This window comes from Helicoverpa zea, chromosome 7 (assembly GCF_022581195.2).
Source record: "Helicoverpa zea isolate HzStark_Cry1AcR chromosome 7, ilHelZeax1.1, whole genome shotgun sequence".
Classification (NCBI taxonomy): Eukaryota; Metazoa; Arthropoda; class Insecta; order Lepidoptera; family Noctuidae; genus Helicoverpa; species Helicoverpa zea.
The window spans coordinates 12,710,960-12,736,817 of NC_061458.1; the positions used below are offsets into that span (position 1 = coordinate 12,710,960).

Here is a 25,858-nt window from a genome sequence, read left to right on the forward strand (position 1 = left end):
ATTACTTGAATCCATTACGTCTAGAGCTCCTTTATATCTGCTTTCTCGTAAACATATACGGCAATATAAATATGTAGATGTACCGTTAGCAGTACATCGACCTACATGCTCGTGACTGACGTATTACCGATGATGCGAAAAGTATCAACTGCCTCACAATGTGTACCAAGTTCACGGTGAACACCGCCTTTAGGCGACATGTTTGTTTAGAAAGCTATGGAACCAGTTCAGCTGGATTCATTGATCTTGAAATGCTTAGGATTTGCAATGTTTATTCAAGTTGAAACTTGATTTTGATGCAGTATGCGGAAATGTTCTTTGCCTTTGGTTATAACCTGCCTGACTCGTCAATAAGAATTTCTTCGAATTGGCTTATCTTGTGTACTGCGAATCAATCTGCGGATCTGGGTCAACATGGAGTTTCCCGCCAACTGAAACGTCACAGCAGACCGCATAAATTGCGAAATACCTTCAGATCACTTACAAATCTTTTCCTTCCTTTCCAATATTTTATCGTTGTTCAAATACGAGGTGTCTGATAACCTCGTTTCGTTGACAAAGTCTTGTTAGATAACAATAGCGTAATAAATTGTATTATAGAAGTTTATATTGTAATTATCAAAGAACAAATTAGTTGTAATGATTACGTTGATGGCACTTGAATGCCCTTCGTGACATCCTTGTTCCGTCTTCAGGCTGGCGCCTCATGTGTATTTAAGAAATGTTTTACATTCGTACGTAAAATATTTTCAATAATTTCACCCCTAATAAGGGTTTCCAAATGTTAAGCTCTGCATTAAATGGTCTTCACAAGTAATAAAACCTTCCATTACGAAGTTGTTTCAAGAAAAAATGAAAAAGTTTCCGCGGTACAATTCCAATAAAAATGTTATGAATATTTTTTGTGGCATTCAATTGCTAGAAATTTTCCGAGACCTACCAAGAATTTAATATGTCAGTGGCTCGATCAAAAATACATTGATTTAATGAGAATGTTATGGAAAAAGTTCCGTAGGAATATTTTAATTGCTCCCATCTTGATTCGCCATCAATCATTCACAGCTCGGTTCTTGGTAAATACGGAATTAACCCAAAAGCAATCACTTTAATGGTCGCTCGATATACTTCATTGAATATACTCTTTATTATGTATTTAATGAGTATGTATCGACATCGTTCAATAACTATTCACCCATATTGTGTAAGGACACCATCGGCTTGATCTATTCATTGAAAAACCTTGACTGTATTTTACACACCTGGCTAAGATTGAATATAAGCCTCAATTACGGTACATAGAGTATGCAAATAACATTAAACGACAATGGTACAGTCAGGCACAGGTCTTGTAATATATTACTCATTTTATGGTGCTATTTGAATAACACGGGTTTAGTATACCCCCTATTTCAGTGTCAGCGAGGAGACATTGATATAAGTTAATTACAGTTAATTTATATTTTTATGGAACCCATGATAAGGGTCTATAAGTTTATAGCTCTAAGATTTTATGGTAAGAGATGCATTTGAAATTGGTTACGTCCTTATTGCGTACTGCCATAATAGCCATATTTTTGTTCTCGATGAACTTGTAAAGAGTATACAAGGAATCTGACTGATCACCAGTCAACTCGTACTTATTTACTTGTTTTAGGAATTCTGTAAAATATTTTTCTTTAGCATAAATCGTGCTTCAGTCTAGCCCGTACACATTTGTAGTGGGAGTCACGAGACATCACAAAAAATCTCGCATCTGCTTCAAGTCCTACGTATATTAGTACATTCCTCACTACAGACAGACTCCAGAACTATAAATTACTTCGTTTACGTACCCCGGCAGACAGAAGTCTTGGTATCCAGCCAAGGTGACGGCGCCACTGTCTCTTACATCATTATACGTGAAAATATTCAACAAATCAAATTAAGCCTTGACACCTTACGTTAAATTGCAAATTTCTTTAAACTCTTTCAATTGAGTGGGACGAGTTACGATCATATCCAAAACAAAGATTTCTTCAAAATAATTTCAATCAATATTCGTTATAATGCCTTTCATTCTTAGTGCAATTTCCTTTGATAGACAATGCAAATGCGGTCGTAGTTTCCAAGTACACACATCAAAAGTGTCTAGGGATCAAGCATTTTTATGCGGATTTCTTGAGATTGAGATGTGGCTTTGTAATAAATTTATGATTTTATAAATTTATATGGATCCTTTTTGGTGCATTTCATAATTTGAATCAGGAACTGTGAATCAAATTCGAGTAAAAGATGAAAATCAGCTGTCAATATTTTCCCTATAAACACATACAACGCATTGAAGACATTATTAGTGCTACTGTTTCCCTACTACTGATTAAAACCAACGTTATTATGGAGCGGCGACGTCATTTAAGCAGGGAAGAAATGCTCAGAGCCGTGGGAATGATAGAAGCTGGTTCCCGGCAACGTACTGTGGCTTTAGCTCTGAATACAAGTCAGAGTGTTATCAGTCGACTTTGGACACGTTACCGAAGCACTGGTACCGTAGCTGAGCGCCATGGAGGACGGTATCGCTGCACCACACGGAGACAAGACCGATACATTCAAATCTTAACTCGAAGAGCTCCAACAATAACCGCCATGATGTTAGCCGTGAGGCTTCATCACTCTTCAGGGAACTTAATTAGCGACCAAACAGTCAGAAACCGCTTGCATGAAGTGAACCTTCATTCCCGAAGACCGCTACGGGTACCACCTATAGCAATGCACAATCGTAGGATTCGATATCAATGGGCTCTTGAACACAGAAATTGGGCAGAAGAACAATGGCGTTTCGTGTGCTTTTCTGATGAGTCTCGTTTTGGTATGAGACCGGATACAAGACGTATACGACACTGGAGAACCCCTGGACGCCAACAGCGATTAAAATCCTGCCAGGAAGTCCATCCTTATAGTGGTGGAACCATCATGGTATGGGCGGGTATTTGGATCGGCGGAAGAACTGAGTTGATTTGGATCAGAAGCAACCTCAACGCTCAAATTTATGCTGAGACGATTGTATCAGACGTCATCGTTCCTCTACAAGTGCAAATCGGTCCCTTATTTCAGTTAATGCATGATAATGCACGACCGCACACCGCAAGAGTTGTAAGACAGACTCTCGCGGCAGCTAACATCAATGTCCTGCCCTGGCCTGCTCAGTCGCCAGACTTGAACCCGATTGAGCATGCATGGGATATGCTACAGAGAAGAGCTCTGCCGAATATGGAGGGTATCCAGTCGCAAGAAGACCTTTTTTTGTTGTTGCAACGAACATGGGCGGCCATTCCACATCGTGATTTGGATGAACTCATTTTGAGTATGCCAAACCGATGTTCTTGTGTTGTTAGTGTTCGCGGTAGAAACACGGATTATTAATTGTTTAAGTTACCCAATAAACTTTTAAAGAAAACTGTTATTTCAGTCTTTTTTTTCGAACTTTTGTGTTAGTGTTTCAAATGTCAAAAATCCCTTTATTAGGAAAATGGCAAATTTCTTTATTAGTGCAAAGGTGACTTGGTTTATCGTTACTGTGACAAACGAAAACACTTTATTTGATGAATCCTTAAAGAAAATTTTAATTAATATCAATCAGGAGAAAAGTTATTGCAAAAATATATGTTGATCCCTAGACACTTTTGATGTGTGTAAGTACTTTGCAAACGTTACTCATTCATTTCACGTGATAGTAAATAAATGCACTAATTATTTATTCAAATGTAACCAACATTGTAACTGACCACTGCGGCCCTTGTTTCTAAGATTATCTTAAATTCATAAACGAAGTTCTTTCACAAAAACACAGGTACTTTACGTTATCTATGAAATAATTTTGAAGTCGTCATCAGTAGGTATACATAGTACCGCAATTATCTATCATTATTCTATATTTGACTCTGGTTTTTACCAACATACAACGTTACGTAAGAATTGTAAATACAAACTGAGCTCACTGTACTGGCTTCTGTGAAACAATATGACACACACTGCCGCTCTGATTTCAGGAAAGACATAAAACTGATGTCAGATGCAGTATGTATTTGTTAAGCTCCCTAAATTACTAAGAAACGCATTAGAATGAATATGACTTGTGGTGAAATAACAATGGATTTCATTTTAGTAGATACTAAAATAAACACTGAGGGAACACAAAGCAATGATGTCAGAGCTCAGAAGCTCTGATTGAGGGGAATTTCTGAATACATTAGACTACCTACGCCTACAGACCACAAGCGTACCTACGTAACGAATATTTCCTCAAAGGCTCAATGCACCGAGATACAAATCTCCTTACAGACCAGTCTTAACTGGTTCCTACAACAAACCTGCTTAGGGTAAAAACAGATTTCCCCGAAGTAATTGAAGAGGTATCGATGAAAAAACCTTCAAAATACCAAATGACAAACTAGCACAACGCTAATGACCAACAAATTATAGCAATTGTATGGGAATTCACACGACCGTTATGGAGTGCTTTACCTTCTTATGATTGTGCGAAACAGTGATAATTTAACTCGTGACAATGGACAATTGAATTATATGCCCCTGGATTGACTGTAATCAGGTGAAATATATCTTTATATAGTATTACACATTCTAAAATATATTTATATTCTGCTACCATTACTATGGTTCCTATCTGAGCCTTTATATTATAGCGTGTTTTAATGTTAACTCCTAATACTCCGATGGTCACAACCATGATAACAATCATCATCATCATCATCAGCCTATCGCAGTCCACTGCTGGACATAGGCCTCTCCAAGTGCACGCCACTGAGATCGATTTTCGGCTTCTCGCATCCAGCTCCTGCCAGCCGCCTTGCGCAAGTCATCACTCCACCGTGCCTGAGGACGTCCTACACTACGTTTGCCGAGGCGTGGTCTCCACTCCAGAACTCGTTTACCCCAACGGTTATCGGTTCTTCGGCTAATATGGCCAGCCCACTGCCACTTCAGCTTGCTGATTCGGTGGGCTATGTCGATGACCTTGGTTCTCTGACGGATTACCTCATTTCTGATGCGATCCCTCAGAGAAATGCCGAGCATAGCCCTTTCCATAGCCCGCTGAGCGACTTTAAACTTGTGAACCAGCCGCACCGACAGTGTCCACGTTTCGGCTCCGTAAGTCATGACAGGTAGGACGCACTGATTGAAGACTTTTGTCTTTAGGCACTGTGGGATCGACGATGTTAGGACTCGACGTAGCTTCCCAAATGCAGCCCAACCCAACTGAATTCTCCTATTCACCTCGTCCTCAAAGTTGTTTCTACCTAACTGCAATGTCTGCCCGAGGTAAACATATTTCCGAACAACTTCGAGAACGGCGCCGTGTATCGCTATCGGTTCCGGTAGAACATGTTCATTGAACATGACCTTGGTTTTGTCCAAGTTCATCCGTAGGCCGATGCGTAGAGAAGATTCAGCCAGGTCGTTCAGCATCTGTTGTAGGTCCTGCAGCGTTTCCGCCATGATGACGATATCGTCGGCAAATCGCAAGTGAGAGATGTGTTCGCCATTGATGTTGATGCCGCGTCCTTTCCAGTTCAGCGTCTTGAACATATCCTCCATTGCATTAGTGAACAGTTTCGGGGAAATAACATCCCCTTGTCTCACTCCTCGATGCAACGGTATGGGTCTTGTTTGCTGATTCTGTACTTGGACGGACATTGTAGCGGCTTCGTAGAGACATCTCATCACTTGGATGTATCGCCAATCTACTTGACAACGCTGCAGGGACTCCAGAACAGACCAGATTTCAACCGAGTCAAAGGCCTTCTCATAGTCCACAAATGCTAGACACAGGGGCTGCTTATACTCTTCGGTCTTCTGTATAATCTGCCGCACTGTGTGGATGTGGTCTATGGTGCCGTATCCGCTCCGAAACCCAGCCTGCTCCGGTGGTTGGAATTCGTCGAGTCTTCGCGCAAGTCGGTTCGTGATCACTCTTGAGAACAGCTTATAGACGTGGCTTAGGAGGGAAATGGGTCGATAGTTCTTCAACTGGGTTTTGTCTCCCTTTTTGAAGAACAGGACGACAACACTCCTACTCCACGCCTCTGGAGTTCTCCCTTCAAACAGGACGGCATTAAAAGCTTCTGGAGCTCCCCCAGTACGGGCTTTCCTCCTGCTTTTAGTAGCTCTGTTGTAATGCCATCCTCGCCAGGGGCTTTTCCATTTTTGAGCTGTCTCAGAGCGATCTCGATTTCGCCACTGCTGACTTCTGGCAGGTCTTCGGTGAAATGGCGTGTTAATGTGGCTCTAGAATCCTCATTTCCGGGATCAGGTCGGGATGCATGCGATGCGTATAACCGGCCATAGAAATTTTCCACTTCCGAAAGGACTGCCGGCACCGAAGAAACGACTTCTCCGCTTGCTGTGGTCAGCTTCGTCAAGTGGCTTCTTCCAAGAGATTGTACGAACACCTTTGACCCCCGATTCAGCTCAATTGCTCTTTCAATGGCAAGAGTATTGGAGCACCGGAGGTCGCGTCGTACGTGCTTGTTGATCTCTTGGTTTAGAGCTCGCTTAGCTGACGAAGTGACAGGCGGGTTTTCACGTCGTTTCTTCATAAGTCCTAATGTCTCTTCCGAAAGCTTTGATTTCTTGCCCTTACGCTGCATGTTACAGAATCTCGAACCTTCCTCCCTGAGGATCCGAACCACATATTCGTGGTTCTGGTTAACGTCTGTTGTGGTTTCCACGGCGGCAAATCGGTTCTCCAAATGTGACTGGAACGTTTCAGATCCTGTCATGGTTTGGAGCAGTGTTGGTCGGAGCCTGGCCTTCATCAGACGGAAACGTTCGGCCTTGAAGTTGATATTCAGAGAGCCTCGGACAAGTCGGTGATCGCTCCCGGTATTAAACCTATTGATCACGGAGACGTCTCTGAATATGTGCTTCTTGTTCGTCATGATGAAGTCAATCTCATTTTTAGTCATAGTGTCGGGGCTTTGCCACGTCCACTTCCTTTGGGGCCGCTTTTTGAAAAAGGAGTTCATCAAAAAGAGCCCCTCGCGTTCGAGGAAGTTGACGAGCATTTGCCCCCTATGATTCCTGCTTCCAAATCCATGGGATCCTACTGCCGATTCGCCGCAAATCTGTACTCCCACTTTAGCGTTAAAGTCCCCCATGACAACGGTGTAATGGGTCTTTGTAGTGAAGTGGAGGGCCCTTGATATATCATCAAACATATCCTCCACTTCATCGTCTGAATGTGTCGAGGTCGGTGCGTACACTTGCACTACCTTGAGGCTATACCTATCGGTGAGCTTTATGATAAGGTACGCTACCCTGTTCGACACACTAGACACCTCCACAACGTTATCAGCTAGGGACTTATTAACCAGAAACCCAACGCCACCTTGGGATTGTTGGTCTCCCTCTCGGAAGTACATTAGGTGACCTGATTCGAGGGTTATGGTGTCCTCCCCCTCTCTTCGAACTTCACATAACCCTAATATGTGCCACCTAATCTTCCCAAGTTCCACTTCGAGTTGCGCCAGATGCGAGTCAAGCCGTAGCGTGCGGCCGTTGTACGTCGCAAGAGTCAGTTTAGTTTGGTGGCCTCCCGTAACCCGGAGATTCTTCGCACCCCCTGTCCCACCGTAACCACGGTCGCCACCGTGACCGGGAATAGCGGGACTGCCGGGAACTAGGGGCCGTGGCTTTTTTGTGCTGCTCATGAAGGTATTTAGCCTACTGCTATCACGCTGGCCAGACGGGTTGATAGAGGGTTTTTTTTCCGAGTTTTCCTTCTCTCACACTGGTGTTCGGTGCATTCTTTACTCCATTAGTCGACTTCTACGACACCCACTGGAAGAAGGGGTAGCGACATACGTATTCTTAAGCCGTCGCTACACGGCTTATGAATGATATCAATGAGGGTTATCTATGATAACAATGAGGGTTATAAAACGTTTAACGATATAACCCTGACCCGCACAAACAATAATAATGCCAATATTTCATCAACGTAATGCATTTTAAACAATCTTCAAGATTCGCACGGCTACATCGTGTCATTCTTACAGTTGGTTACCTCTATGAAGATAAATGTATTTAAGACGAACAGTTTGAATGTATTTTCCTTATATTTCACATTGTCGGAGTAATAAACGTGGCACATCATAGCTCTATGGCCAACCATAACGTTGTGCGGAACGACCATGCTCTAATCACGAACAACAAATAGGATACTAATCTTTTTGTATATTTGCACTCGTATATAACAATGAATGGAGAATACAGACATGTGAGAGACCGGTGCAAAATGTTTGTAACAATATTGGATAAGATCTCTAATTTGATTCATGTTTGGGTACTTGCAAATCCGAAAAAACAGCAGCAAAAAATTCCAAGGTGGATTTGTATTTTTGAATCACGTAGATGATTGCTGATGAAGTCGTGATTGATGGTACAACTTTGAACAATATCATGGAAGTTATTGCATTTTAAGTATTAAATAAGATGGGCAAGAGAAAAGATGAAGGTTGAGTATAGAGAAGTTTTCTAAAGAGAAGAAGTCAAATGGAAGTGGTAGCTACAAATGATGTTATCAGACGAGATTAAACGAAGATCTAATTGAGCACTCTGATGTCACTTTCCATTTAAATATAACCATAATAAACTACAAAAATAATAATTTGCAGAACATCACCTTATCACAACGTAATTTTATCAGATGCGTGATGTATTGTTAGAAGATACGATACCCATTACGAATGTTCCATTATCGCAATGGAAAAATTATTACACACGAGATTCGAGTTTTATCTTCGATTTTTTTCGCTTTAAACACATCCGCACTGCGTGATTTGGTCATGTTTGGTGCACATGCTTGATTTGAGTGTTACAAGGTTCCAATTTTGTTAGGGCTATGTAACACATTACCATTTTCAATTACACCTGTTTCTGATTTAACACCGTGTTTGATACCTTTGTCAGTTTTAACGTCATCATCACTAAAGTCAATGTTTATATCGACCTTACCGTCACCCTTTGTGTTACCCTTAGTTACTCCGAGTTGATTTTGTGTGCTATCAACAAGATTGCAGAAACTCTTACTCATGTCCTTAAACAAATGCAGAAGCATGTTAATATTGTGCTCGTGACGCAATTCTATGCAAAACACGAGACTGTTTTATTGCACTTTATCATAGCTTATGGAAGCCATAAAAACATAACAAAACGGATGGCAACATTAAAAGGACAAGATTTAATTGAGAATCGTTTAGCCGACTCGTAAATTAAAGTTCTTCGTACCTACTAGCTATATTTAAATGATCAGCTATGTGTAGACTCTGCGTAGCGTCTGTGTTTAAAAATAGGTAGCGGAATAGACGATATATTCATCATAACACTTAGTAGAACAGGTATTTGTGGTTATATAATACTGCCGTGGAGTGCTTCTTTGGGGAACCCCTTAATACACAAGCTAACATATGTTCAATGTAACAAGGTCTATCAATAACGTTAGAAACTGATTTTTTCGTACCGGGTTTGAGACAACGTTATTGCCAAATACTAGTAGAATATGAGCAAAGACATAAAGAAGTACTAGATAAAATTGATAGATTGATAATATCAACGCAATTTTGATGGCTTTCTGTCAGTATCGTGAAACATGTGTGACCCATTTCGATGCATCTCGTGATTTATTTTTATGACGTTTTTTACACGTTAGTTATAATTCAACGTCTCCTGAATTTGCAGTTTGTAAATAATTTACGTTTAGCTAAAATATTTTTTAAGTGTTTGAGGACGGGTGAAGTCAGACAGTGATGTTATTTCCCTGAGGAGATTCGTCACTAATGATACTCGAGTCTGTATTACAGAACATGATTCAAAACTGAAGAACAGTAATAACGTTAAAATTGAATTAGTAAATGACACCAACGCGTTCATCTCTCGTTCTGTAATACGGAGCTTGGTTCTCCCGATCCTGTCTTTTCTGTGATAAGATGTTTTTATTCGTTCGAATTGTTGTCACTAATGATTTGATCGTTATTTACAGACTGCGTTTTACTTGATTTTACAAAATAGTTTAGAACAGTTTGGTCCTTCAAAATTCATCAAAATTCCACCACTTTGTGGTCTATTGTATATTTGGGCGTAATTTTCCTTTATTCATTGCCATTTGACTCACGGTCTGATGACGAGAGAATTTATTTATTATTCGCTTTTTATCTTAATGTTTTTATTCATTTTGCCAGCTATGAAAGTCGGCTTCAATGTTTTTTATAATTGATGGTAATGAATTTCACCTGTATTTTATTAAAGTATTCACTTTCAAGTGCACTTTCGTTTGTAGTGCAATATGTTTCATTGTTTATTATTATCGTTCTGGGAACTCCTGCCTTTTAGTGCACTGCGTCATCGTGCAGGAGATTTGATCGAATGTAATCAGTCAGCGCACTGATCGTATCGGAGATGTCTGTTATTGTTTGACACTATCTCCACATATTCACATTTCCTGGGAATTCTCTCGTCACTGATCTGAGATACCCTTTACTTAATCCGAGGTCGATAGTTGCTTGCGAAATATGGACCGTATACCCTTTGACTGTTGGTTCAATATTTCACATCCGCATTAGTTGTGGCCCCGCAGCAGAATCAGTGCTTGGATTTTGGCCTAATAACGTGTAAAGCGCTTTTCTTGCTGCTGCAACTGTGGACTATTGCTAATTCTGTGTTTTGTATAGTTTCGTGGCTGGCGTGATTCTTCGTGAGCGTATCCCTGCTTTCGAACGCATGTTATGGCGCGCCTGCCGTGGCAATGTGTTCCTGCGTCAGGCCGAAATCGACACGCCCCTGGAGGATCCCTCTTCCGTAAGTATTCAAACCTTCTCATAATTTCTTACTATGTTATTCATAATTTTACTGGTGCTAAGTATTTCCTCGCGCACACATTAGGAAGTTATTTCACAGTTTACCTTATCTTGACTAGCTCTGTTATCTATGCTAATAATCTAAATCATATTGTGTGCTAATACAATTTTGACAAGCGAAAATATTTGCGTTTTCAATACAGCATCTTCCTGTTGGCTGCCCTTGATCTTGTCCACTATAACAATTATTTAATGTAATTGATTTACAATGGAACGAGCCGAGTGCTTATCGATCGCAGTAATAAGTATGTTTCCTCAATTAAAGAGGCACTTGGCAATTTATTTGTTACGCTAGTCAACCGTTGGGCTTGATGAGAAAAATGTCGGTAACTGTTTGATATGGTGCTATAATTATATCCTTGCAAATTGTCATGAAAAAAGATTACCATTAAAGTAATATTCTGAACAAGAGATGAGTCATCTAGAAATCTAGTCTCAAATAGATTTCGACTAAGTATCATAATCGGAGGGGATTTTGTTCACCATAAACCAAATCTAGGGTTGAGGAATGAAAGCTATAACGGTCCAAAATCTTTTAAACTACCTATTCTGTTGTTGTAGTCTAGTAACTCAGATCCTATTAGATCCAACTTTCTATTACAACTTCCTTTGTTTTGATTAATACATTGACACAACCACCACTAAAACCATGTTTTAATACTGTTCTTTTCCTTCCAGTCGGACCAAGTATACAAGTCGGTGTTCATCATCTTCTTCCAAGGAGACCAGCTGAAGACCCGCGTGAAGAAGATCTGCGAGGGTTTCCGCGCCACCTTGTACCCTTGCCCCGAAGCCCCGGCTGACAGGCGGGAGATGGCCATGGGGGTTATGACCAGGATCGAGGATTTGAACACGGTAAGAGACTACGTTATTTGAGGGAGACTTGCAGCTGTATAAAAAACTTGAAATTAATATTTTTGGGGTGGATGTCTTTGAAACTACTGAACTGACTTTGTTAAAATTTGACACGTAGAGAAGCACTAATAATTGATTTTTATCGTAAGAATAGATTAGATATTTTCCTTCTTATTAAACGTGACTAGATGGCCAAAGTAGTAAAAATATTAAATTGCTATGCATTTAATGAAACTCATTATTTATTCTCAATGAAAGTATTAATAGGGTTCTGATCTTAATTATAATTAAAGGAAATTGCATGGGCAAGTACTGTCGGGGCCTATCCCGCCTGACCACGACAAGGTTCCCCTTTGCATATTAATTAGAAAAAAAAAAATCATTTTCTTGCTTCGCCCTAATGACCTTAAATAAACGATATTATGCTTCCTAAAAGGTTGAATTTATAAAAGTTTTTCTTTAATAGCGCCGTAAGATTTGAATAGCAAAAACTTACCAGTCGTCATGCGGAAATGTCCGCACTCTTACAGTTAACACGATAAGCCGAAAGGATTCATATAAGCATGCTATACATTAACTATGTACAGTACCTACTTAAAACTTATTCCATAAATCAACAGTGGCGACAGCACTATCAATTTGCATGCAATTAATAGGACAACCACTACGTTATGGCCAGCCTCTCCATTGTGCTGGCAACGCACCTATTATCAACGATAATGTACTACGTTTGACACTGTAAACCTATATTGTCATACCTTAAAACAATTCTGAAGGAAGGGCATTTGGGACAGCCTCATGTCGCCAAATAACTCATTTGTGCGCAAGGCAGCCGCTGAATATCAATAAATGTCAGCTTTATCAAGGGTGACTTAATGTACCGGATTTTCCCTAAAAAAAATATTGTACAAAATTCGTTTTTTTACCTATCGATAGCGTTACCTCCAGGACAGAAAAAAAGGACTAATTCAAAACAATAAAAGAGAAAAAACGACTTTAAACAAGACCCTAGAAGTCGATGTCTGCAAGTTGCAGATTCCCACTAAAATTCGAAATGGTCACCTATAGATAGAATTACCTCTGCGACAAAAATTGGGGTTAACATTTTACAATGAACACTAGCATAACTTTTAATATTGTAACGTTTTAGTCCACCTTAATTCGATACGACACTAACGCTAAGTGTTGTAACCTTCACTCATCGTCATAAAGCTATAACGCCGGCGCTCATTATCGACAATAACGCTATTTATGTGCCGCTGCCCTACTTAGCTAAAGTTTTGTTAGAATATGTGGGAATCATTTAATGTATTACATACCTAATTATTTCACTGGTATAATTAGAAGTTTCTGACACCTGTCTAGCTAAAGGGTATTGGGTTGCCCGAGTAACTGAGGTCAGGAGGTTAGATAGGCTCCTTGTAAAACACTGGTACTCTGCTCATCCGCTGCATCCGGCTAGACTGGAAGCCGACCCCAAGATGATGGAGATGATGATGATGATTAGAAGTTTCGCTTAAGAAATGTTTCATTCACAACACAAAGGCTAAGTTGCATAGAAACTAGTTACCAATATTTTTGCAAGATGCTTAAACATATTAAAAATAGATAGTTTCACAATATGCTTAGATAGATAAGGCGTATAAGAATTTTATCTGTTTGAATCAAATGTTTCCTAGACTTGAGATTTTTCACGATTATCCGAAATTCTATTTATCGATACGGATGTCCTACTAAGTACCTATCATGTGTAGTTTTCCGGCGGTTTGTTAAATATATTTATGAGTAAATTTTTATTGAATTGCACTAAACTTACATTTTAAAAATCTTTTGTCGCAGTCAATGTCCTCTGTATCGATAGCATGGAAAAATTTAAAAGTCGCGGCTAAACCAGTTTGTAGGGAAATACATACTAACATTAGGTGCTAACATGTTGTATATTATGATTAGATTAGAATATGAGCAAAGTAAATAAATATAAATAGTATTTACTTAAGCGAATTTGGGTCACGCTGTAGAGTAGTGATCTATATTCCATTACAAGAGAAACATGGGGAGATATAATATGGAGTCACTAAGTAATAGAGTTTTTATAAAACCTTGATTTTATATTTCTTACACATACGTGATTATAATTCTCTTATTTAATATGAATGCAAATTCTATAATTAAAACTTTATAGACCTACGTACTGAAATTAATTAAATTAGCTGATTAATTTAAGGTTGTATGAAGACTTTAGGTAAGATTCCATTTTAATGTTTTCCGGCTTCTTGTAATATTGGGCTTGACAACAGTACAAGAAAAATAAATTAAAGACAAACATGCGAGGCAGTCGCTCTTTGTAAAGCACTGGTACTCAGCTACATCTGGTTAGACTGGAAGCCGACCCCAACTTAGTTGGGAAAAAAGCACGGAGGATGATGATGGATAATGCGAATTGAGAATCTCTGCCTTGTTTTAGAAGTCGGTTAGTAACAGATGACACAAACCCCGCGGCTTACTTTACGACGTATCATTAACGAAGTTGATTACTCGCGGCTTGATTAAATAAGTCATTAGCCACCACGAGTGGATCATCTGGTCATCATTATTATGTCTTATGTAATTCGTGTTTTGTCAACTGTTTCAATTTTGACTCAAGGATCATTAGTAGATTGGCCTCCAAATATTTTTTATTGGATTCGTATGCGTGTACTTTGAATTAGGCCTTAATATCAATAAAATGTTGATGTAGATAATAAACTATGTGCCGTTCACTAGTTTTTGTATGAAGGAAATACGAACAACAAAATATACTTTCCAATTCCTATAATCTAGTTTAAGAATCCTAGTTTTTAATTTTTATAGGAAACATAGGTACCTATTTGTAAGTACTATGTCGAATTGGAGGCGACCTGCATCCAGCGTCTTCAGGTATCTGTGGAGATCTAAGGGGGAGGCCTATGTTCAGCAGTGGACGTCCTATGGCTGAGATGATGATGATGATGATGATGTCGAATTAGATTAAGTTATCTGTAAGGGCAAAGTAACTTTGTGAGATAAATAAATATTTTTTTTGAGAGTAGTAAAATTGTTTGAAATAGTAATTGAAGTGTTAGTCATCTTGTAAGAAATTAACTGGCTGATTATCTCATAATTTACAATGTCTGACTACCTATGTAGTCCACGTAGATTAAAAAATGTTTTCCTTCACCTTTAAACAGTCATTGGTGTCCACGGCACACCTATAAAGTACATACAACATCTAACTCCAATACCCCATCTTCAACAGGTCCTAGGCCAGACCCAAGACCACCGTCACCGGGTCCTCGTAGCAGCCGCCAAGAACATCAAGAATTGGTTCGTGAAAGTGCGCAAGATCAAGGCTATCTACCACACGCTGAACTTGTTCAATCTGGATGTTACGCAGAAGTGTCTGATCGCTGAGTGCTGGGTCCCGGCCTTGGATTTGGAAACTATACAGCTCGCTTTGAGGAGAGGAACGGTGAGTGGTTTTGAAAGAAATGTACCTACTAGTTGTTCGAGGTTGAGTTAAGACCCTTTCTTTGGGGAGTTGGTTAAGAAGGAACTTACCAACCACCAAAGATTGTTTATCTTTGATTTGCCTTTAGTAAGTTCTAGAATGTCAATGACAAGCAGTTTTGTAGTGATCCGAGAATGTCAATAAGACCTTTTTTTTAATAGGAATTGAAGCTGGCAGTTTATTTCTTGCTCTATAATTTTGTCGTCAGTCATGTCCTTTCTTTGCAACGCTATCTTTTCAGCATCATGAATAGTTCGATACACGTTTAAGTATTATTATCGACTACGAACTCATTTCATTAAATATTGTTTTCAAACAAATTTTTACCGTTATGATATTACAATTATAGCTATAAAGCTAATTGTATCTATTTTGCAAAAAGGTTGAAAATTTTACATGCATTCGTTTTTTTATAGAGGTATATATATTAAACTTTCTGTATACTAGTATTTACCATGTCTAAACGCACACCACCACGACAGCAGTCATACATAAGTGTATCTATAGGTATCTATACCCTTCTTCTAATACAGTCCACTTGTATGCATTTTTAGTTACAAATAAACCTTTAAAGCGTCCACACGTAGTTTTATGTGCAAACACCGTCCAAGCAAAACTCATCCTTATCGCCGTCATCAACCACTTATTTCCCTTCCCAGGAGCGTAGCGGCAGCTCGGTGCCTCCGATCCTGAACCGCATGGAGACGCTGGAGGACCCCCCCACATACAACCGCACCAACAAGTTCACCTCCGCCTTCCAGAACCTTATCTATGCGTACGGAGTCGCCACCTACAGGGAGGTCAATCCTGGTACGTTGGTATTTTATATTTGTTAAGAGTTTCTTGAATGTAATGAATGCTGAGATCTTTTAAAATTTATTTTTGTCGTGAGTAAATGAAATACATATCAACACATCATACTTTCCGTGACCAAAATTAACATAGATAGATAGATAGAATATTCTTTATTGTACACCAAAACAAACAGAGAAGGACATTACAAAAAAAAAATCGTGTAAGTACAATAGGCGGTCTTATCGCTCAAAAGCAATCGCTTACAGACAACCTTTGGATGGAGTCGATTTTAAATAGATATATTACAGGTAGTAGGCGTACAAATAATGATTAAAAAGGTATATATACAAGTATAAGCAAATAAACAATACATACACATATACAGGGTTATTGGTAACACACTAACAACCTTGCAGGACTGTATTACTAACATCATAAACTGCAACTTTTGTTCTATGACTTTTTATAAAACATAATACATTTGCCAAAAACAAACCTACAAGATTTCATTGTTCTATCTAACACATTTCAACTCTATTTTGCTGTAGAGATAAAATTTGCTACAAGGACATGGCAGGTATGGCGCGACGCGGGCGCATAAAAATGACTGACGGCCGCTCGTAAATAGGTCAAGTTCAAACGCTCCCCCGCCGCCCGAGCCCCGCTCCCCTCCGCTGTCTTTTGTAACTAGCACTTTCTTTTGCTTCGCATAGACTTCGTAAAATTTAGAGCGTACAATTGAATTATTATAATTTTTGTGTGAAAATTTCATGAACTATAATCTGAGAATTATTAAAAGACATAGAACAAAAGTTTTAGTTTATGATATTAGTAATATATGTGGAAACGTTGTTGATTGTACATTTATACTTTAACTGTAGTAATTTTGTATTTGAAAGATTTGATGTACAATTGTTTGTTTTCCCAAATAAAATAAAATAAAATAAAAATATGGTCCTGAGAGGTTGTTAGTGTTTTACCAATAACCCTGTATAAGGAAAGTTGGATGGGAGAAAAAATATAAATATAAAGAAAGACGGCACAGTACCTATTTTCTATTGACCGCGCAGACTGTTTCAACTATGTTGGGGTTTGCTACTAGTCTTACTGCGGTTAAGTATCTGTGTTTTAAATGAAAATTCTGTTTAACTTACAGTTTGTTATGTCCGGTTTGTTTGTTGATGTGCTAATGTTAGAGATAAAAGGTGTTGTGTACTAGGAACACTAACCCCCGCACTCAAGGGCATTTAATGATTACTTAAGTCACTCCTTAGTGACAGAATCTCATAGAAATTTTGCACTAAGGAACGGCTTAAGTAACCATTAAATGTCTCTGAGTGTGTCCATAACACCTCATACCTTTTATTCCTTAACGAGTAAGTAAAATAATGTACATTTTCCTTCCCCCAGCGCCGTACACAATAATAACATTCCCGTTCCTGTTCGCGGTGATGTTCGGCGACCTCGGGCACGGGGCGCTGATGGCGGCGTTCGGCTTCTGGATGTGCTACAAGGAGAAGCCGCTGCAGGCCAAGAAGATTGACAGCGAGGTATATACACAACAATCATTACTTAGGAAATGTCTGAAAATCATGTAATACTGTTATTAGCTGCATCTTTAGTTGCAAAAAAAAAACAAACATTTATGCGAATTTTTGTACATATGCCTTGTCTTTGTCTCAAGATTGAAAAGTTCTACCTATTTCGAGTTTCTGCCCTTTAAAAAAAACTTGATTGAGAACCTTCTCCTTTGTAAGAAGTCGGTTAAAAATCTTTACTAATCTATTGATGCTCGACCAATTGCTAATTCAGCTTACTTTTTTTTGCTGCTGATAAAATACCTACATAAAACCATCTTGTGGTCCATAAACTGTCCATCAACTAGTCAATGAAATCAAAAAGATTCAAAGTCAATAAAAAAGCATGATAATAAAAACATTATAATGGGGCCCTTTTAGCAAGGCTATATTCCTGATAAACCTATACTTTATGGTATGTTCAAAAAACGAATAATCCCCTTCTGTTACAGATCTGGAACATATTCTTCGGCGGTCGTTACATCATTCTTCTCATGGGCCTATTCTCCATGTACACGGGTCTGATCTACAACGACATATTCTCCAAGAGTCTGAACATCTTCGGGTCTGCGTGGAGGAACAACTACAACGAGTCTACTCTAATGTCTAACAAGTTGTTACAATTGAACCCTGACTCTATGGATTATGTGCAGAAACCTTATCCGTTTGGTATCGATCCTGTTTGGCAGGTAAGGAATTTTAATTTTGGAAATGATTTTACTCTATTTGAGTAGGCTCGTAACTGAAGGTACAATTATTTTTGATAGATCTTTTTACATGAATATTATTTTTTAAATGAGCTACTGTTTAAAATATTGATTTAATTACTGTTGTATAAAACAATATTGATAACCGCATTTTATATTAAAACTGGCTTTTTTAAATAAAAGTCACGTCAAGATTGTTTATCTTCAGTTAAGTACCTCCTCAAATGGTTTTAGTTATGACTCAATAAGTTCTTTTCCTAAAACCTAAAAAGTATTTCTTTATGCAATGGTTTATATAAAACGAGCATTCCATAGAGGTTCAAGAAACATACTTTCATCACTACATATTCGTAGAAAATTGAACTCTGCCGTCATATAACTAAAGTACACAATCATATAACAGTTGGCGGAAGCGAACAAGATCATCTTCATGAACGCGTACAAGATGAAGATCTCCATCATCATCGGCGTCTTCCACATGCTGTTCGGTGTCTGCATGTCGCTCTGGAATCATATGTGGGTATTTATTTATAGCTTTTTAGTTTTTTCCCCCTGATAAGGAGGAAAAATTTATTAGAAAGAGATTCCACTAGTTAGTCTTCGCGATAAATTGGCGGTCTAACACTGTTTCTTTTTCAAATCGGTAGTTCCTGGGACAAACAAACAAAAAAAAAATTCTTCAGCTTTTTAATGTCAGATGGAAATATGACAATCATTTAACAATGACATAACAATAACATTTAACATGACTTATATACTATAAGTTACATCAACAGATTCTTGAATGAATATAAAACGTATGCTGCTTATGGCAACCTAAGAGTACTTTCAGATTCTGGCTTTTGACTGTCCGTAACGATTGTCAACATTTTTAAATGACGGCCGGGACCCACAGTTTATCGTGCCTTCCGAAACACGGAAAAACTCGTTAGGACAAGATGGTCATCCATCCACGGACCGATGCGCCAAGCGTTATTTAACCTTATGATCGATTGAGCCGTGCGGCTTTGACATGCTAATATTACTAGTTCTTAACTTAATATTCCTCGTTCCCACAGCTACTTCAAGCGTCGCATCAGCATCTACGTGGAGTTCATCCCTCAGATCCTGTTCCTGGTGCTGCTGTTCTTCTACATGGTGCTGCTGATGTTCATCAAGTGGACCACCTACGGCTCCACACCCCCGCACTTCGGCAGCGACGACCCGGGTGAGGTGTTTAGCTTATCTGCCTAAATTTTTTATTTATACAACATGTAACGTAATTAACGCACACCCTCAAACACCCCAATTAGAATATTATGTTATAATCATAATACATACACTGAATTTTTAATTTAACATGTATATGCGTTGTTATTTACTAAACTGGTTATACCAATTCTTAGAGAACTTTTTGGTCATACTACTACGCACGCAAATATCGCGCCGCGCGCCGCTCGACTCGACACGACATAACGAAACTACGGAAAAAGCCGACAATACACGAAGTCTTATTACTTTGAGTTACGGTCTTTTTGAATTTGTTTTGACTGTACAGGATTAATATGACAATAATTTCCGTAGTAGTTTTAATTATTTTTGGGATAAAAAATTACCTATATCAAAAATGATATAAATCGATTCAGTAAACGATTCTGAACAAACTAATTTCAGGATGTGCGTTAATTAAGTTACATGTTGTATATTCGTATCAGGCATCTAAGGCCCTCATCTCATCTTCCGAGCCGTTGCCCAACTATGTTGGGGTCGGCTTCCAGTCTTAAGGATGCAGCTGAGTACCAGTGTTTTACAAGGAGCGACTGCCTATCTGACCTCCGCAACCCAGTAACCCGGGCAACAACTGACCTCCACACCAAAAGGACTGGTGTTAGACTTTCTGGCTTCAGACTACCCGTTACGTTTGCCAAAGATGAATGATGATGCCGAAGATCATATATTACAATATTACCAATACAATTGTCTAATCTAAATGTAACCAAAACAATTGATTTTCTGTACAGAAATCGTGAAGACGAGCGCGTACTGTGCCCCGTCGATCCTGATCACGTTCATCAACATGATGCTGTTCAAGCACGACGCCAACACCCGCCCCGTCTGCGACGACTACATGTACGCAGGGCAGATGGCGCTGCAGAAGGTAAGGTTTCTTATATGTAAAGATATTTATTTATTGTTTCCGCGGACCTGGGAAACTTCTTCCCGTTCCCAGTTAAAATATAGCTTATTTTACCCGGCGGTAGCCAACCACAACAGAGTTGGGAAAAGCCTCGAGAGATGATGATGATGAGCTACACTAACCGGTAACCATCATCGGCGGTAGTGTAGCTTGCCAACAGTGAAAGAATTTTCATTTTTTGTTGTAGAAATCTCGCTATGCTATGATTTATGAGATACTACGTAGTGTCAGGTAAATTGAGAAATGGAGGCTATAATGAAGAGATAAAAATATATTGATATACATTCAATTGAGAACCTCTTCCTTTTTTAAAGTTCGGTTACAATACTACTTCCTAAACTTATAACCAATTTGAATTTTGCACGGATTCAAATCAACAGCTTGTATATATTTTCAATAGTGTTCTATAAAATGATAATCTTTTGTGCAGTTGTTCGTGATCGTGGCTCTGATGTGCGTCCCGGTGATGCTGTTCGGCAAGCCCTACTTCATCATGAAGGAACAGAAGCAGAAGGCTGTAAGTAACAAATCATCATCATCATCATCATCAGCCTATCGCAGTCCACTGCTGGACATAGGCCTCTCCAAGTGCACGCCACTGAGATCGATTTTCGGCTGCTCGTGCAGGGGGTGCGAAGTAAAAAATATATTACATTTAACTCTGATAGTCTACTTACTTGCTATACAGTTCAGGGGCCCGATTCTCCTAAGTTAATAATGTCAAAATCGAATAGAAATCGAATCGAAATATGATCGCAATAGCAATTTTAACAATATCGGGCATTCTGCTACTAATAAAAGACCAATCGTATTCGATTGACATTTGATTGGTGTGCGATTGGTCTGCTATTTTGGTGATTTTGGTCCATACGGTAGTTTGCTGTACAATCATTTTGCAATCGTAAATCATTTGCAGACAAAATGATTCATTATTGAATGACAGAAAAGGATAAAAACGTTTATTTCAAAGAAAAAATAGCGGAATGCCACACACGCTTCAATGATAATCGAGTCGGGATTGGATCTCAGTCGAATCGAGTTGAACGTGAATCGTATGTCGCTTAAGTAAAATTAGGAGAATCGGGCCCCTGAGTGAATTTGATAATGGTCTAAGATACTTTAGAATAATAAAATAGAAAAAAATAAATAGTGTTTGTTGTTTAATCGCTGCTTTCATGGATAGCTTGCGGTAAGCATAACCATATTTTACCTGTCCTATAAGCATTAATTTTATTAGCTTAACTTTTTAATTTTACTTAACTTTTGCATTGTTTTTTTTTATCACTTATCAGTTTATCAGTCCAGGATTATTATGAACAAGTAACCTATTACATGCATAGTCATAGTAATGTTCCCTTCCACCCTACAGCGTCAGGGTCACCAGCCAGTAGAAGGTGCAGCAGAGAACGGCACCGCCGGCGGCGCCGCCCCGCCTGCTCCTCATCACGACGAGGACATCACTGAAGTCTTCATACACCAGGTATTTATTGTTGTACTATTGGTTCTATCATTTAGTAAACTAAATATGTAATAGAAAGGGCATTTTAGAGGTGAATCAACTGAAAAGTATGGTGATTGGTACAAAGCAGACGTTCGGCCTATGCGTTTTTATTTTTACTGGCTTCGTTTTTAGTTTAAACACTTCCCTCATTGGGATTAAAAGTAGTCTATGTGGTGTCATCAATCAAAAATCTACTTGCTGATTGATGAACCCGTGTAATTTTTGTAAATAGAATTAATATTGTGTGAAAATTTAGCTACATAAAAGAACAATACTTATTGCGTATATCGTATCTTTTTCCCTTACCTATCCTAACAAAAACTGTACTAATACATCCTATCTTACCTCAGGGTATCCACACGATCGAGTACGTGTTGGGCAGCGTGTCGCACACGGCGTCGTACCTGCGCCTGTGGGCGCTGTCGCTCGCGCATGCGCAGCTCGCTGAGGTCGCATGGAACATGCTGCTCAGGAAAGGTAATGTACCTGCGCCTGTGGGCGCTGTCGCTCGCGCATGCGCAGCTCGCTGAGGTCGCATGGAACATGCTGCTCAGGAAAGGTAATGTACCTGCGCCTGTGGGCGCTGTCGCTCGCGCATGCGCAGCTCGCTGAGGTCGCATGGAACATGCTGCTCAGGAAAGGTAATGTACCTGCGCCTGTGGGCGCTGTCGCTCGCGCATGCGCAGCTCGCTGAGGTCGCATGGAACATGCTGCTCAGGAAAGGTAATGTACCTGCGCCTGTGGGCGCTGTCGCTCGCGCATGCGCAGCTCGCTGAGGTCGCATGGAACATGCTGCTCAGGAAAGGTAATGTACCTGCGCCTGTGGGCGCTGTCGCTCGCGCATGCGCAGCTCGCTGAGGTCGCATGGAACATGCTGCTCAGGAAAGGTAATGTACCTGCGCCTGTGGGCGCTGTCGCTCGCGCATGCGCAGCTCGCTGAGGTCGCATGGAACATGCTGCTCAGGAAAGGTAATGTACCTGCGCCTGTGGGCGCTGTCGCTCGCGCATGCGCAGCTCGCTGAGGTCGCATGGAACATGCTGCTCAGGAAAGGTAATGTACCTGCGCCTGTGGGCGCTGTCGCTCGCGCATGCGCAGCTCGCTGAGGTCGCATGGAACATGCTGCTCAGGAAAGGTAATGTACCTGCGCCTGTGGGCGCTGTCGCTCGCGCATGCGCAGCTCGCTGAGGTCGCATGGAACATGCTGCTCAGGAAAGGTAATGTACCTGCGCCTGTGGGCGCTGTCGCTCGCGCATGCGCAGCTCGCTGAGGTCGCATGGAACATGCTGCTCAGGAAAGGTAATGTACCTGCGCCTGTGGGCGCTGTCGCTCGCGCATGCGCAGCTCGCTGAGGTCGCATGGAACATGCTGCTCAGGAAAGGTAATGTACCTGCGCCTGTGGGCGCTGTCGCTCGCGCATGCGCAGCTCGCTGAGGTCGCATGGAACATGCTGCTCAGGAAAGGTAATGTACCTGCGCCTGTGGGCGCTGTCGCTCGCGCATGCGCAGCTCGCTGAGGTCGCATGGAACATGCTGCTCAGGAAAGGTAATGTACCTGCGCCTGTGGGCGCTGTCGCTCGCGCATGCGCAGCTCGCTGAGGTCGCATGGAACATGCTGCTCAGGAAAGGTAATGTACCTGCGCCTGTGGGCGCTGTCGCTCGCGCATGCGCAGCTCGCTGAGGTCGCATGGAACATGCTGCTCAGGAAAGGTAATGTACCTGCGCCTGTGGGCGCTGTCGCTCGCGCATGCGCAGCTCGCTGAGGTCGCATGGAACATGCTGCTCAGGAAAGGTAATGTACCTGCGCCTGTGGGCGCTGTCGCTCGCGCATGCGCAGCTCGCTGAGGTCGCATGGAACATGCTGCTCAGGAAAGGTAATGTACCTGCGCCTGTGGGCGCTGTCGCTCGCGCATGCGCAGCTCGCTGAGGTCGCATGGAACATGCTGCTCAGGAAAGGTAATGTACCTGCGCCTGTGGGCGCTGTCGCTCGCGCATGCGCAGCTCGCTGAGGTCGCATGGAACATGCTGCTCAGGAAAGGTAATGTACCTGCGCCTGTGGGCGCTGTCGCTCGCGCATGCGCAGCTCGCTGAGGTCGCATGGAACATGCTGCTCAGGAAAGGTAATGTACCTGCGCCTGTGGGCGCTGTCGCTCGCGCATGCGCAGCTCGCTGAGGTCGCATGGAACATGCTGCTCAGGAAAGGTAATGTACCTGCGCCTGTGGGCGCTGTCGCTCGCGCATGCGCAGCTCGCTGAGGTCGCATGGAACATGCTGCTCAGGAAAGGTAATGTACCTGCGCCTGTGGGCGCTGTCGCTCGCGCATGCGCAGCTCGCTGAGGTCGCATGGAACATGCTGCTCAGGAAAGGTAATGTACCTGCGCCTGTGGGCGCTGTCGCTCGCGCATGCGCAGCTCGCTGAGGTCGCATGGAACATGCTGCTCAGGAAAGGTAATGTACCTGCGCCTGTGGGCGCTGTCGCTCGCGCATGCGCAGCTCGCTGAGGTCGCATGGAACATGCTGCTCAGGAAAGGTAATGTACCTGCGCCTGTGGGCGCTGTCGCTCGCGCATGCGCAGCTCGCTGAGGTCGCATGGAACATGCTGCTCAGGAAAGGTAATGTACCTGCGCCTGTGGGCGCTGTCGCTCGCGCATGCGCAGCTCGCTGAGGTCGCATGGAACATGCTGCTCAGGAAAGGTAATGTACCTGCGCCTGTGGGCGCTGTCGCTCGCGCATGCGCAGCTCGCTGAGGTCGCATGGAACATGCTGCTCAGGAAAGGTAATGTACCTGCGCCTGTGGGCGCTGTCGCTCGCGCATGCGCAGCTCGCTGAGGTCGCATGGAACATGCTGCTCAGGAAAGGTAATGTACCTGCGCCTGTGGGCGCTGTCGCTCGCGCATGCGCAGCTCGCTGAGGTCGCATGGAACATGCTGCTCAGGAAAGGTAATGTACCTGCGCCTGTGGGCGCTGTCGCTCGCGCATGCGCAGCTCGCTGAGGTCGCATGGAACATGCTGCTCAGGAAAGGTAATGTACCTGCGCCTGTGGGCGCTGTCGCTCGCGCATGCGCAGCTCGCTGAGGTCGCATGGAACATGCTGCTCAGGAAAGGTAATGTACCTGCGCCTGTGGGCGCTGTCGCTCGCGCATGCGCAGCTCGCTGAGGTCGCATGGAACATGCTGCTCAGGAAAGGTAATGTACCTGCGCCTGTGGGCGCTGTCGCTCGCGCATGCGCAGCTCGCTGAGGTCGCATGGAACATGCTGCTCAGGAAAGGTAATGTACCTGCGCCTGTGGGCGCTGTCGCTCGCGCATGCGCAGCTCGCTGAGGTCGCATGGAACATGCTGCTCAGGAAAGGTAATGTCTACTGCATAGATTTCTTATGTAGAACGGCGGATAATTGTATTGCAGTGTATTCAAGAAAATAGGGATGAGGGCAGGAGGATGATAGAAAGTATCTATGACTAAAAAATACCGGAAAACAGTCTTCTTCAAGTACCACCGAGAGCTGTTCGGCTGGGCAGTAAAAAAAAATATTTCAAAATAATTTGATCTCCTTAATACGAGAAAACTTACTTCAAGGCTGCCAGTAGGTATGTTTCTAACGTGGTGAAAGATACAATCTACCACAAAGTTGAATATTGAGACCACTATCTTGTAACCGCAAAACCATATCCTGTGTACCAACATTAGTCTGACCTCCATTTGTCATTGTTACAAAGATAACAAAATTTGTACGCACTAGAATATCACTTAGGAAATAATTTCAATACACACGTTGCTGGGGAGTTTGTTGCGCCACTTCTTGTTCCCAGCAAAAA

The 25,858-nt window shown here is 41.5% G+C and overlaps 1 protein-coding gene and 2 long non-coding RNA genes across 6 annotated transcripts in view; 2 read left to right on the top strand and 1 right to left on the bottom strand.

The window, feature by feature from the left end:
- The window catches only part of LOC124632081 (V-type proton ATPase 116 kDa subunit a 1), a 38,026-nt gene that overhangs the window by 10,407 nt on the left and 1,761 nt on the right, over positions 1 to 25,858 (top strand). For all 4 annotated transcript variants that reach the window (XM_047166745.1, XM_047166742.1, XM_047166743.1 and 1 more), the window contains 12 exons: positions 10,725 to 10,851; positions 11,589 to 11,765; positions 15,040 to 15,252; positions 15,951 to 16,101; positions 17,497 to 17,636; positions 18,116 to 18,352; positions 18,774 to 18,886; positions 19,429 to 19,577; positions 20,371 to 20,507; positions 20,977 to 21,063; positions 21,916 to 22,026; positions 22,398 to 22,524. In XM_047166745.1, the coding sequence (XP_047022701.1) occupies positions 10,725 to 10,851; positions 11,589 to 11,765; positions 15,040 to 15,252; positions 15,951 to 16,101; positions 17,497 to 17,636; positions 18,116 to 18,352; positions 18,774 to 18,886; positions 19,429 to 19,577; positions 20,371 to 20,507; positions 20,977 to 21,063; positions 21,916 to 22,026; positions 22,398 to 22,524 (1,769 nt within the window). The remainder of the gene's footprint in view (positions 1 to 10,724; positions 10,852 to 11,588; positions 11,766 to 15,039; positions 15,253 to 15,950; positions 16,102 to 17,496; positions 17,637 to 18,115; positions 18,353 to 18,773; positions 18,887 to 19,428; positions 19,578 to 20,370; positions 20,508 to 20,976; positions 21,064 to 21,915; positions 22,027 to 22,397; positions 22,525 to 25,858) is intronic.
- LOC124632083 lies at positions 19,043 to 25,776 on the bottom strand. Its single transcript, XR_006984574.1, has 2 exons — positions 25,614 to 25,776; positions 19,043 to 19,595 (listed from the first exon to the last, which is right to left on the bottom strand). It is a non-coding gene; the product is annotated as an uncharacterized LOC124632083 (long non-coding RNA).
- Positions 22,531 to 25,656, top strand: LOC124632085. The gene is made up of 2 exons (XR_006984575.1): positions 22,531 to 25,312; positions 25,395 to 25,656. It is a non-coding gene; the product is annotated as an uncharacterized LOC124632085 (long non-coding RNA).